Source organism: Zootoca vivipara, chromosome 5 (assembly GCF_963506605.1).
Source record: "Zootoca vivipara chromosome 5, rZooViv1.1, whole genome shotgun sequence".
Lineage (NCBI taxonomy): Eukaryota > Metazoa > Chordata > Lepidosauria > Squamata > Lacertidae > Zootoca > Zootoca vivipara.
Window position 1 is genome coordinate 60,596,923 of NC_083280.1, and position 14,391 is coordinate 60,611,313.

A 14,391-nucleotide genomic window follows, 5' to 3' on the forward strand; every position below is an offset into this window, starting at 1 on the left:
GTGTGCTTCAAGTGTTTTAGACTACGTCTCCCATCAGGCCCAGCCAGCAGAGCCAGTGCTCAGTCATGATGGGACTCGCAGTCCATCAACATCTAGTTGGCACCAGGTTGACGGAAATCTTCTGTACTGCATTACTAGCATCAAGTTATCATTCACCAGAAGGGACCACTAACAAATGCCCTCTGTGATACAGGAGTACAGTCTTCATGAGCCTCTATGCCTCACTCATCTGTTCCCACAGTTGTCTTTCACAGAACTCCACCTTTCCCACAGGATTGATCTTTAATGGAATAAGTTTAGTTGGGAGACTTGCAAAAGTAACAGAGCAACAGGAGTTTGATAAAACAACAGTAGTACAGTGTCCAGTTTGTGTAATCTCCAATGCATGATCAGGAAAGTTTCTGGGACCCTTTCCTATAAACTTTAAATTGACTTTAACACAGGTCACTCAAAACCACTTGCATCAGATGAAGTGGACTGCAGTCCATTATTATGGCATTCATTTCTTTATATTTTACTTTATTGCTGCAACAAAGTAATATGGCTGCCACTGGAAATCAAATTAAGTCCAATATAGCATACTAGCACGATCATTTAATGAAAAAGAAGCTCCCTGAACTAAAGCTGCTACACAGAAGGTAAATCATCTGAAAAAAGGTGAAATCTGCTGCTGCACCAAAGCATTAAAAGTTAGCAGAATCCTGGAGGAAGGGATTACTGTAGTTTCCTATTGGAAATTTTGCTTTAATCACCCCCACCCTCTACCGTACTCCCAATCAGATATTTCACTTGGCCCTTCCCTCTCCCCATTTGCCTTCCATGGGAACATAAGAAGAGTCTGCTGGATCATGCCAATGGCCTATCTAGTCCAGCATCCTGTTCTCACTGTGGCCAGCCAGATGCCTATGGGAAACTTGCAAGCTAGATTCAAGTACAAGAGCACTTTCCCACTCTGTGGTTTCCAGCAACTAGTATTCCAGCAGTTCATGTGAGTCCAGCAGTTCACTACTTATGTCAGTTTCATCAACAAAAGGAGCTTATCCTCCAAGGCATCTTCCATCTTTCTGAAAGGTTACAATATAGTCCCCAATCAAGTGGACTGTCGGTTACATCAATAGAGTTCACCAACAAACTAGCTAGTACTAAAATAATGGCCTATCCTAAGGAGCTGCATTTTCCACATTATACCCCCTTTTCTAAAAAGAGTAGAATGTGAAAAACTCACAGTAAGTCAATTGCTCTTATTCTTCCAATGAACAAAGAGATCAAAATGCAACAAATGCAACAATGGATTTCAGTTTGGTGTTCTTGTAATATCTGGCCATTAGCTGGAATGACTACTAATAGTGGATCCCTTGCTGGGACATAGACCACAACTTTCTCATCCAGATATAGATAAATACACAACCCTGTTATTTTGTCCATCCGCAGAGTATTTTATGGTTTGGATAATCTTCAGTGGAAGGCACAATAGCGGATCAATAGTGAAGGGCAGCAAGAAGATAAGGCAGCTTTGTGTAAAGCATCTGAAAAGCCATTGAAGTTCAAGAATTATCTAACTTGTCTGACATGTATCAATGCAAAATAAAAATCTAAGCTAATTGGAATAAATAAGTCTTGCTAGCTGGCAAGGAATCACATTTTTCCGCCAACAAAGAAACTCTGTGCTGTATGAGAAAATTATCTCTTCTCATTGTGTAGCACTATTCTGGGAAAATACAAGAAAGAAGAAAATTGCATTAAAGCTTACTGTTTCCCATAAAGAAGAAAAGCTGTAAAAATAAGACAGGGCAATTACCATCTGGTTATTGTTTGAAATACATTTTTTTTATCTTAGCAAATGGAGAAAGGACCAGTACAATATTTTAAAATTCAAGTGGTTTGCTATGCATTGCATTCTCTAATTATCATTATTCAGAGGCTTTAACAAAAAATCAGAATTGCTGCCAATTAGTATGCTTTTGGAAGAATCAATAAAATACAAGTTCAGATTTATCTTTTGAACGATATATCTTCTGGCCCTTTCTAGCCATATACTCAAAAACAGCAAACAAATCAACCAATTTCAGCTTGCTTAGCTGTGTAGCGTACCTGAGATATGCAAATTTATGGAATTGATTTCATGCATATTGTGGTATGTAAGTTGGTTTTAATGAACTGATGGATCAATTAACCATCCATGTTAATAACCATCTACATGGGATAATTTGAGTGCTAAAAATACACATTTGGAATTAATATTCTACAGAAAGTTGGCTCAGCTTCTTAAAAAGCTAATTTTGTTGTTTGACAGCAAACTAAGCTATTCCGGCAGACTCTTGCTGAGTTGGGCATGTGGTAAAACAGCCACATGAAGGTTAGATTAACTCAATACATGCTCCCCCCCCCTTCTGAGCAGACTATTGGAATGCTATTCCCCATCTCAGCGTGCTGAGGCAAACATGTGTGGAGGTGTCCAGAACCTATGTATACTAGAGACTTCCACTGCCGCCTCACCTCTGATAAAGTGGTAAAGTGGTGGTGTGGAAGGTTCTGTTAGCAGACCTTGCACCTTGGTGATTTAGATTGAAATAATCACTTGGCTCTTTCAATACATCAGGTTATAGTGTCCCATCAAAGGAGACTGTGTTGAAGACAGCAACTTTGTACTAGGATCCAGAATTTTGTAGCTTTTGCAGGAATTGCTGTAACCTGTCAACAAGCCTGCTACAGTCTGGCACATTTTGCAGTTTGTTGCATTTTTCAGGCAGAATTAAGGCATAGGCATTACAGCCCCAAAACTCTGAGATAGTATACTCAGGGTTTCTTTCCATGTCATTTTTCAAAGGGTGTAGTGTATATTGCTTTCTCGTCTGTGGTTGGCTGCATTCATGGCTTCACCCCAGAACTTCCTTGAGACAGCAGCATCAATCAGCATGCTTATTGGCATTTCCATTAGAGAGTGATGCTTTCTCTCAGTGTTGCCATTTTGAGAGGGCATGTACAGAGCAGTGATTTGATGCTGTATGCCATTCTCCTTAACAAACTGCTTGATATTATGACTAGTAAATTCACTTTTGTCCGTGCGAAGCACTTGCACTTTCCTCTGGAATTTTTTTTGCTGGTGAATGTTACATAATTCTTCAGTTTTTCAAATAATTCTGCTTCACTCTTAAGAAGGTACGCCATGGAGAAATGACTGAAATCATCAATGAATGTGAGAAAGTATTTGTTCCCTCTGGCTGTGGGAGTTGGCATTGGTTTGCACATGTCACTGTGCACAAGCTCCAGAGCAGCAGATGTTCTGTTCTCACTGATCTTTGAAGACAGCTTGTGAGTTGCTTTTGCCTTAATTGTATTGCAGCATGCTGTACTGCTAAGTACTGCAGGTTGACAATTCCAAGCATCTTGTCAATTGCTTCTTCAAAAGTTCCTTGGTTGCATCTGGGTATCTGTGCCCCATTCTGCAATTCCATTTGTACAAGCAGGCGCCATGTACTTCTTCCTTGTTTGCCTTTGCATCTTCTGTTGAAAGAACAAGCTTGTAAAGATTATCATCTATCTTTGCAGTGGTTAGTACATCTTTTCCCTTATTAATGAAGCCGTTGTTCCTGTTAAATGGTACAGGATGACCCTTATTGGTTGCATGCTTCATGGAGAACAAACTTCCACAGAGATCAAGACCATACAACTTGTTGAGTATGGGAATGAGCTTCGACTTGTCCCTTGGCTGGACACACTTGAGAAAGCCTTGGCCCTTCCCTTCAGCAGTGATGCTGTTCCCATCAGCAAAGTAAATCTGGTCGTTTGGATTGAGTGATGCAATGAAGGATTTGGCATTTGACATGTGACTGCTTGTGCCAGAAACAACATACCAGTGATGAGGCATTCTGTTGTGGATAGCTTTGAGGCTTGTGTCCCGGATTTCTGCAGAAGCAACACTTGCAACCTTTGCTTAGGGATTGAGTCTCTTTTGAGTTTACTTGCACTGCTCAGACTTCCACTTCTGGCAATATTTCCTTAGATGTCCTATTTTTGCACAGTGAAAACATTTTATTTGCGCTTTGTGCTTTCTGGTAGCCTTAAGAGATTGACCTTGACAAGGGTCTGTGCTACATTCACCATCAAGACATTCATTTCTCCTATGATGCTCCTCAATGAGTTTGGAAAAGACATAACTTGATGTCAAATCAGCTTCTGGTTTGGTTTCCAGAGCGTTTATCAGCAGAGCAAATGACTGGGCTAAACTGCATAACATGATAGCCACTATATTGCCCTTCATGTCCTCCCTGATTTATCTCAATTGCTGAATAATCTCTAGGATGGCATTCAAGTGAGTTTGCATATATCTGCATCCTGCTTCAATCCAAATGAATACAGCCTCCTCAAAAGAAACAGATTTGAATTCAAAGTGGAACATTGCTGCAAATCACAGATCAACAGGAAGGAAAACATGGAGCTCAAGAACATAGTTATTTATTTTTAACTAACCTGGAATAGGCTGGGGTGTTAACACCACTGCAGGAAGAGGCCTAGGGGCAGTAGCTGGCCTAGATAAAGCTACAGCTACTTGATTTGTCATAACAAGAGGTTTATCGTGTCCCTGGTAGATTCGTAGCTCCTCAGGATGTATCCATGATGAATCCAGAGCAAACGCATTGTTTAAATAAATCTGCCCAGAAGAGGAGAAAGAAAAAGAGAAAAAACATTACTCATGATATAATTCAATTGACTTCTATGGCTTTTGGGTTCTTTAACAGTCATTGGAACTCTCCATTATCAGATTAACCTTGGCTTTCTGAAAAGCTTCTAATTATTTGAATTCTCTGTATCTACCCAACTGATCTGATGTCAAACCTTTGTAAACAGCAGTGCCAGAACAAATATATAGCTTAAAATTTGGAATAGAAAATAATTGTACCGGCAGAGGAATGGAAAATAAAGCTGTGGGTGCAGTTGTGCCATTCACTATTCATTGATAAATCCAACTGATCAATGAATAAGACTTGTGTGTGAGAATGAGAGGCAGCCAGTTAACATCATCGGACTACAGGTATATTTCTTCCCTCAAGTACAAAGAAAATTCCTGTTTCATCTACTTATAATAAAAAATAATGGATTTGATGCAAAATAACTTAGTCACAATTTAGCCCTATAGGAGAGAGAGCAATCCTAATGCCCAGATCCACTGGCTAGAGAGGGTTAGGATATGGTTGAGGTTCCTCTCCAGTCATGGAGATGTGGGGAGGCTACACCCACAAAAATCTCCATAGCCATAGATCTACCACTGGAGGTACTTCTATCCATGGCAGTTGGCATTAGGCCTTGGAACAGGCCTTTTAATGCAGTGAGAAGCTGGGACAGAGACTCTGGAAAGTCTCAAGGTTTGGCTCCCCATGCACCCAAGAACCGAGGTAAATAATTTTGTTCCACTGGAACCAATAGGGGGGTTTTTTTATTTTTTATTTAAAAAAGATACATATATGAACAAATATAAGGTAAGTCCATCCCGCTGCCTTCTACCTTGACTGCTGCAAGCTGGTAGGACTTTAGAAATTGCAGATAATCGACCACTTCACACACACACACACTTAATAACTGTCACTCAAGTTCCAATGGTTTCAATGGGCTAAAGCATATATAACCTCCTCTGGCTTGAACCATCTCTCTCTCTCTCATCTCTCTATATATCTGCTTCCCAGTTAATCAGGGATACCTTTTAGTGGATCAAAAGTGTTTTAAACAATTCAGCTGATAGAGTGATTAATTGGGGCAGGCATGGTACTTACCTTGTTTAATGCAAGATAGTATTTAAGCTACATAAGCTTCAAACCTGCTCCATTAAAATTGGAAGTTTCTTATTGATTTCATTAGGAGAAATACTATACCAATGTGAATGCATTTCCACTTTTGAGACTATTGATTCATATATAAATGCCAAAGCCCTAAAAGACTATCCAAATAACATGTCTCCGAGGAGCCTCTGGGATTCTGTTTATCAAATGACAAACCTTGTGGCCACAAAGCAAATTGCTTTGTGTTTATTATATATCATGGAATCTGACATTCAAAAAAGAAAAGCATTTAAAAACTAAATAAATAAATCCCACTCAGCATGCTCAAGTCCTTTTGACCCTGGCCACAATGCATAAATCACACGATATCAAATGATATAGATGACGCATGTATATCACTTCCTCCATAACATTCTTTCTTAAGAACAGGGTTGTGCATATATCTGAATCTTGGTACAGACATACAATAAATATAAATCATTATTAATTTTCTTAGTATATCTTGGTAAGCCTAAGAGTTAATCCAAATGTGCAGGCAGACTCATGGCACTAATTTCCTAAAACTTTGCCACGCGTAGAATGTACACAGTGGGTTGCTTCCTTGAAAGCATCCCTATATCATGGAAATGTAATATCATTAAACTGGTAGGCAAGAAGCTTTCTCCTCAAATGAGAGCTTTCCATAAGCTTTGGACTGGGGATTTTTCAAAATAATAATTCCCCACAGGCACTCACTCCATGATGTCTGGTGTGAGCACTTTGCAAATACATATGGATTGATTCAAACAGCTTAATGAGACTGGGATCTCTTATCAATATCTGAAATGTCATTAATGCTATTAGTTTTTGTTGGGAAAATCTATGTCAAACAATTCTGTTTGTTTGTTTGGTTGGTTGGCTCCAATTCAGTTTCTGCTGAAACTGATACTGTTCCAGATTGTTAAAGTTCAGGTTCTAATAAAAGCTCAGGAACTGGTTCAGTTCACAAATATGAAGCTCGTAGTAATGGCCATTTGCACAGTGAGGTGGAGCAAGCCCATTAATCTAAGACAGTTACAACCAAGTATCAGTAACCGGGAAAGTTTTATGAGACCTTCAAGTTGACATACTGATTTTTTTATGTGTGGAATCAAACTTGAAAAATCTTCTTATATTCTTTCATTTTTTATTATATTCATTAATTGCCACATAATTTAGTTATCTGGGTAATGCACATAAGTTGTTCCCTACCATGTTGGAAATGGAATGTGAGGCTGAACCTTACGTTTTCTTCTTATGAGCCGACCTGGGCACTGCAATCATCATCGGAGGCCCTTCTTTGTGTGCCTCCTCCACAAGATGTCCAGAGGGTGGCAACATGAGAGTTGGCCTTTTCTGTGGTGGTTCTCAGCTTGTAGAATGCTCTCCGCAGAGAGGCTAACCTGCTGCCTTCGTTATGTATCTTTAGGCACCAGGCAAACACATTAATCTTCTGCCAGGCCTTTGGCTAATTAAACAATCTATGACCACCTAAACTGTGCATGTGGGAGGGGTTATTGTTTTTGTTTGTTGCTATGTTATATATTTTTGAGTTTTTATATTGTAAACCAGCCTGTGATACTTTGATAAAAGGTGGTATAAGGTAAAAAGTAAAGGGACCCCTGACCATTAGGTCCAGTCAAGACCGACTCTGGGGTTGCGCGCTCATCTCGCATTATTGGCCGAGGGAGCCGGCGTATAGCTTCCAGGTCATGTAGCCAGCATGACAAAGCCGCTTCTGGCAAACCAGAGCAGCACATGGAAATGCCGTTTACCTTCCCGCTGTAGCGGTTCCTATTTATCTACTTGCATTTTGACGTGCTTTCGAACTGCTAGGTTGGCAGGAGCTGGGACCAAGCAACGGGAGCTCACCCCATCACAGGGATTCGAACCGCCGACCTTCTGATCAGCAAGCCCTAGGCTCAGTGGTTTAACCCACAGCACCACCTGGGTCCCTTTTAAAAGGTGGTACAGAAATTAAATAAATAAAATCACAAATACCTCTCTCACACGGTCTGTCTAACATCAGTACACATCACGAGGCTGGGATTCCCCTATCAATATTTTGATCAAACATACACTGCCTGTATGTTTTTTGATTCTTTTTGTATCTAGGTTAGAAAGACTAGGTTTCAAATCAAATCAGCCACAACTTAGAATCTTTAGTCTCCAATCTGGCTCAACACTGGAACCTGAGGGAGGCAATGAACACAATGGGACCCTATCCTCTTTTATTTACTACAACAGGATGCTTTTCATCTGTGGTTTCTGTCTGAAGCTTGAAGAATGCTTCCAGTCCAACCCCTGCTGATGGTCTTTAGACCCAGCCCTCTTGAAGTGGGTGGGGTGCAGAAGCCAGGACACACTCCAAAATGTATAAAATAAAACTAACATCAGGGAGGGTTTATGTGCTCATTCTGCGGCTGGTGAGCCAGTGAATGAACCACATCAAGTGTCTTCATTTACATGCATGCATACATTTTATTTGTATACCACCTTTCCAAAGTTCAAACAGTGCTCACGGTGGCTTGCAGCATGAAAAAAATACATAACTAGGGCATAACTAAAGTTCTCATAAACAATAAATGAAACATTAAAGATACAAAACCAAACTTAACCATTTCCACATAAGGCCTTATTATGAACAGGTAACCTGGCTCTGTTGGGTCATCATGAACTAAGTCAAACTAAGAGTTCATCAACTGAAGTCAACAGACTTACTACTTGTCCACTGATTTCAATGGCTCTACTCTAAGTATGACCAACAATGGTGATTGCCAATTTCATTTTATTTCAGGAGTCTTCCAATTGAGGTCCATCAGAAACTGTAAAATAATAACTCAGGTTCTGGTCAGGTTTGTGGCTCAGGGAGGAAAATATAGTTTTGGGTTGAAATTCAGGATGGTTAGAAACAGCCTTATTAATTCACTATTATTCATATATTTAATTGTAATATTTGTAAGCCACATTGGAAATTTAATACTCTGATCAATATTTTAAATGAATGAATAGTACCCCATATATTGGTACAGTAATGTAATTCTACCTCCAAGATCTCAATGCCTGTTAAGTGAAGAAGAAGGCAAATTTTAACTTACCTTGCAATTTGGAAGCCTCTTTTCTACCCAACTTTTCCCAGAATGGTGTGGGGCAGCAGTTGTGTATACTTGAGGAAAAAGAGGAACAAACTCCACACTTGAAGAAGGTGAAAATCCAATCACTGGAGAATGAGCTCCAAACATCCACTAAAATAAAGTTTTTAAAAGGTAAGAATACACATATTAGTCCATACAGCTTTTGTTTGTTAATTATTCATGTTTTCATTTCTATTTCATATGTATTTTTTAGCACAAATTATATGATTCTTATGTATGCTTTTGCTTCCTCCAAAACATGAAAAAAATTCACTGGGGTGGGGAAACAAATCGAAATGTACTGAGTTCAGCTATACATTGTACTACTAAGGGCTTATGCAGCAACTCAGAACTACAATACCATGGTGAAGAGTGACTGTGATCATAGTACACATCTAACATTAAATATGGCAAGGGTAAAGAATTAGTGGAGACCAGCTGGAATCTGACTAAAGCTATATAGATATGAGTATGATTTCAGGAAACAATTCTATCTCAATGGAGTACCACATTTCACCCTGAATTCTGTTTTAGATCCAATCTAGCAGGAATCCTACTCATAGATGAGTCATCCCAATTCACTGCCCAAGCAGACCTCTCTTCCATAGCCCATTTCCACCCCAATCTGTGCTGCACAACACCTTTGCTTGATGCTGCAGTACATCTGATGGTATGGGTTGTTGTGAATATAGCCACGACAAACCACAGCACGGCACCTGTGTGGTGTCTTGAGACAGTTCTCAGTGCTAGAATGATGCTACAAGTCATGTCCCTGCCCAGGTAGAGCAGTGGTTGTTTCACATCCTAAACTTCTGTTTTTATAAGCAGTGGCTCATATGACAAGGCTGTTGGACATCAAGCAAATGTTTTAAAACCATAGCCAGGTGGATGACAAATAGCATAATTTAACTGTTATGTTAAAAGAAAATCTCGCTAAAATTAGTGATCATTCAGCTTTTACACAGGCAATAGCAAATCAAAGGCAACTACAGGGCCTTCCTGGATTTGATATATCCAAGCTAGAGGAATGTTATTGCTTTCAATCCAATTCCATGATTCTCCAAGTTCATAAATTTTCATTCGGTCCTAGAGTGTGTCTTTCACCAACCACTATGCTCTGTTCCTACATACTACCATCAAGTGCCAGGACAGATTCCTAGCTTAGACATTTTATTAGGAAACTGGAATTTATCCAAATAATTTGGAGTTCAAACATCTAAGTGAAACAGCATCAATTTTATGTCAGAGGCATTAAACACCACACATAACTAATTCCATAATTAACATAGTCAATGAAATCTAATGCATGTATTAAAAAATACTTAAGGCTAATCTCCAAGCTGATCATCCACCACTACTTTCAAATGTGCCTTACAATCCAAACACACACACACACACACACACACACGTGTGTGTGTGTACAGCCAGCAGTGATGATGAGATTTATTGCTTGAATTAATATGTGATCAAGACCAGCTAATGCCTGCCATATAACATCAAAGAACATCAGAGCAGAAGACACCGAAAGCAATTGCTTATGTTAGCATTTTCTTTATATGTCCAGCTTATGCTGTCACAGTAAACTCAAAGTGATGATGAGAGGGTTAGTCCTAATGAGCAGATTCATGAGCAGCCACCAACTTTCTTCTTTTATTAAAATAAATATTTTTAAGATTTCTAAATATGAAGGGAAGCACAAGTTCTTAGACATTAAATACCTCTAGTGGTAGCATCCTGGCATAGCAACGGGGGGGGGGGGGTTTGCAACACATCCTCTCTTAAATCAGTCCTGTTCTACACCTTGAGAAAGCCTTCTGGAGCAGGCACAAATATTGTAAAAACAGCATAGTGCATTGAATGAATACACCAGCTGGTCCAATATGCTGGTATTTTTAAAAGAGTGTGATAACTTTGGTTTAAGATGGTTAGGAAACATTGCTTGCAATATTAGAATAAGCTTTCTGTAGTTTTTATTTAGATGAGCTTTATGCAATGATCCGGATTGTATGGTAGATGATTTGTTATGGAAAAGAAATGCTCAAAACCAGCCTTCAAATCACTGCCCAGTTTGTGACTGGGATGCATCTGCAATAGGCTCATGTAACTCCATTCTTTTTATCGAGTTTTCCATAGTAAACAATTCTACATTCTGAATGACTGCTATAAAATACACAGCCCTGTTATTTATGGATTTATTAGGGTATCAATAGGAATGAGTATTAAGAGGGTACAAGGGCATAGACCTTATGGTAGTGTCGTTTCAGTGCAATCGTGAGAGCGACATTATTATTTTTTTAAAAAAAAAAACGAGCAATGAATGAGCCCTGAATGTCAGAGGACTGCAGTCTTGTAAGGAAGGCATACTATTTTGGGTGTTATTTACAAACGTATGAAGCTCAGAAATGTGCAGAGCGTGTGGTTTGAGAGTGAAAAGGAACGAGCTCAGAATTAGCAATAGCTTCGTATTAATAGTTAATGTGGCCTCTCTCCCTCTCTTTCCCTCTCGTCTTGTCTTTAAAGTCTGGTGGAGACACAGTGCGGTTCAACAGCAAGGCGCGGACACACGTCTGCAACAGCGAGGAAATTTACGAGCGAACTTCAGCACCACGACGCGTCGGACAGCGACAGAAGTTGCTTCCCATCTCTTTCACTGCCAGGTTACCCGTTTCCCAAGGCTCGTGACGAGTTTCCCAATGTCCCCTTTTTCATTCTCCTGGGCGCTTTTGAACCCACCACGGAAAAGAACCGGCGCGATGGGAGTGAGGAAAAGCGAAGTGCGCTTCCAACAGGACCCTCCGTCAAAGCAACCAGAAAAAGAAGCACGAATAAAGAGAGCGGGGGGAGGGAGATAGATGGTGGTGAAGGGAGGCAGGCAAAGAGGCAAAGGTTCCTTCCTTCCTTACCTGCCCGTTCAGAAAGGGAAGCTGATGGACCGCGGAATGATGCTCCGGTGCCATCAAAGGCAAGAAAGGATCGCAGGGAACTTGCCAGCCCGAAACCCCCTGGATCAGCGGCGCAGGCGGCGGAGGAGGCGGCGGCGGCGAAGAGAGCAGCAGAGGAGGGGGCACCACCCCAGCGGCGCCCCCGACCCGAAAGAGCCCCGCCGCGCTTGGGACCATCCAAATCCAGGGAGGCGCTGGGGGCTCCGCATTCCCGGGCCACAGGAGAGGCTGCTGCCGCTTGGCTCTCGACACCGGGAGCATTCTACATCTTACAGTACGATTCCACCGGCGAAGGCGAGCAGCAGCGGCAGCGGGATCCCGGCTGGGGGTTCAGATCCGCGGCGCCTGGGGCAGGGGGGCGAGGGATGCCCATCAGTGCCCCGGCTCTGGGTGGAGGCTGAGAGCGGCGGCAGCGGTCGCAGCAGCGGCGCCTCAGTCCTGAGCCGGTTGGGGCTCCACTTCGTTCTGTGGCGCTGCCGGGAGCTCCGCCCCTTCGCAGCCCCTCCCGCCTGACCACGCCCCCCGCGGCGGCTGCTCTCGCTGCTGCTGCTGCTGCTGCTGAGGTTGCAGGAAGCCCGGGACAAGGAAGATGAGGAGGCAGAGCCGCACTCAGCCCTTGCTGCAATTGACTGGACAGGGCGGGTGCCCTCCAACTTCTCTCCTCCAGCAAACCAGACGGGGCGCGCCGCAGAGAAAAGAGGAGTGCTATGGGAGAGGGGAGATAAGATCAAAGAGACGCGGGGGTAGGCAGCGACGAAGGGAGGGGGAATCCAAGAGCAAAGGAAGGAGGACGACTAGGGGGAAGGAAGATGGAAGCAACGCGAAGACGGGAGGCGGGCGAGAGAGGGGGATGAAGCCAGAGAAAGAAGAGCCAAGGGGGTAAGAGAAACATAGGGGCAGAAGGGATCTGAGCTCCAGGAATAACTCACCAGGGTTTTGAGGGGCCTCTGAGCACATGCAGAGTGCATTTGTCCTGTCTACTACCTCTAGCCCTTGCACACTTCCGGGAGTTAAAGAAAGGCTTCCCAGGAGATTCAGACTTTGGCATCTCTCGCTTTTAAGAAGTGTTGCGTTTTTCAAAGGGGGTCTTGCGGGGGCGAGAGAGGAGGAATGAAGAAAGGGGAAGGGGAAAGAGGTGAGAATGGCAAAGAGTAGCTGTGGAGGGTCTGAAAGAGGAGATGTGAGAAAGGGAGGGAAGTTCAAATGGGAAGAAAAGAGAGGGTCTTAGTGGAGTTTGGAGGAGGTTGTAGTAGCATGTCTTGGAGCAGCTTCTGAAGCTAAAGATGGGAGCTTGAATCCTGCCAGAGTATTGTACCTCTGGAAGCACCCCCACCACTCCCCTATTGAAATCCATGTGCTGTGCCCTTCTCAGACTTTGAGAACTTTTGTTGTCAAAATGTGACATGTTACATACCAATAAACCAATACAAATACAATAGTGATTTTAATGATGATTGCTCTCATATACTATACATCTCCTTGTGGTGAAAATGAATAAATTCCTCTTCAGGTGTTGCACTAGAAGTATGAAACCCTTTGTTGCTGCTCCTTAAAATCCAACACTGACTTTGTATTTCAGTGCTAATTACATCCACCCCAATTTTGTTGGCACCTAGAATGCAGAATCTATGTGTGTGCACACACCAGGAGGTGTTGGACTCCAAGTCTGATCAGCACCAGTCAGAATGACCAGGAGTTATGGGAGCAACACCTAAAGAGATGCAAGTGTGCCATCTCTGGTCTACACTAGACAGACAGTGGCATTACAGGGTAACAGATAAGGGAGCTTTCTAGCCTTACCTGGAGATACCAAGGACTGAACCTTTGGTATGGAAAGCATGTGCTCTACCACTGAGCTGTAGCCCTTCCTCATGCTTGTGACAAAAGAAATGGTGCTTCACATATGGTATCACACATGCTGTTACATTGCATTCAGTTGCATGTTCTCCCAAAGGGAAAAGATAAGATGGGAAATAGCACCCCATGCAGCTTTGGCCAGACCACACTTGCAGTACTGTGTCCAGTTCTAGGCACCACAATTTAAGAAATATGCTGATGTGTGCAGAGGAGGGCATCCAAGATGATCATAGGTCTGGAAACCAAGCTTTATGAGGAATGGTTGATGGAGTTGGGTATGTTTAGCCTGGAAATGAAGAGACAGAGGAAACAGCCGTCACATGGAAGAGGGAGCAAGCTTATTTTCTCCTGCACCAGAGGCTAGAACATAAACAAATGGCATCAAGTTACTGGAATGGAGATTCTGACTAAACATCAGAAATAACTTTCTGATAGTAAGAGCTATTCGAGAGCGGACTGCTCTCCCTTGGGAGGTGGTGATAAGCAGAGCTTGAATGGTCATCTGTCATGTCTGGTCTAGTTGAGCTTCCTGCATTACAGGGGGTTGGAAGAGATGGTCCTTCAGGTTCCTTCCAACTCCACAATTCTATGATTCAGTGTAGTTTTCTAAATTAGACACTATAGCTGAGAACCAATCTGTCCTGACATCCCATTTTAAACCTGTTC

General features: G+C 42.2%; 1 protein-coding gene across 1 annotated transcript in view; it reads right to left on the minus strand.

Moving 5' to 3' along the window:
* TCERG1L (transcription elongation regulator 1 like) overlaps window positions 1-12,129 on the minus strand; it is a 158,323-nt gene extending 146,194 nt beyond the window's left edge. Inside the window, exons 1-3 of the mRNA XM_035138259.2 lie at window positions 11,830-12,129; window positions 8,891-9,037; window positions 4,471-4,651 (exon numbers count right to left, since the gene is read on the minus strand). Coding sequence (XP_034994150.2) covers window positions 4,471-4,651; window positions 8,891-9,037; window positions 11,830-12,129 — 628 coding nt within the window. The remainder of the gene's footprint in view (window positions 1-4,470; window positions 4,652-8,890; window positions 9,038-11,829) is intronic.
* Between the last annotated feature and the right edge of the window lie 2,262 nt (window positions 12,130-14,391).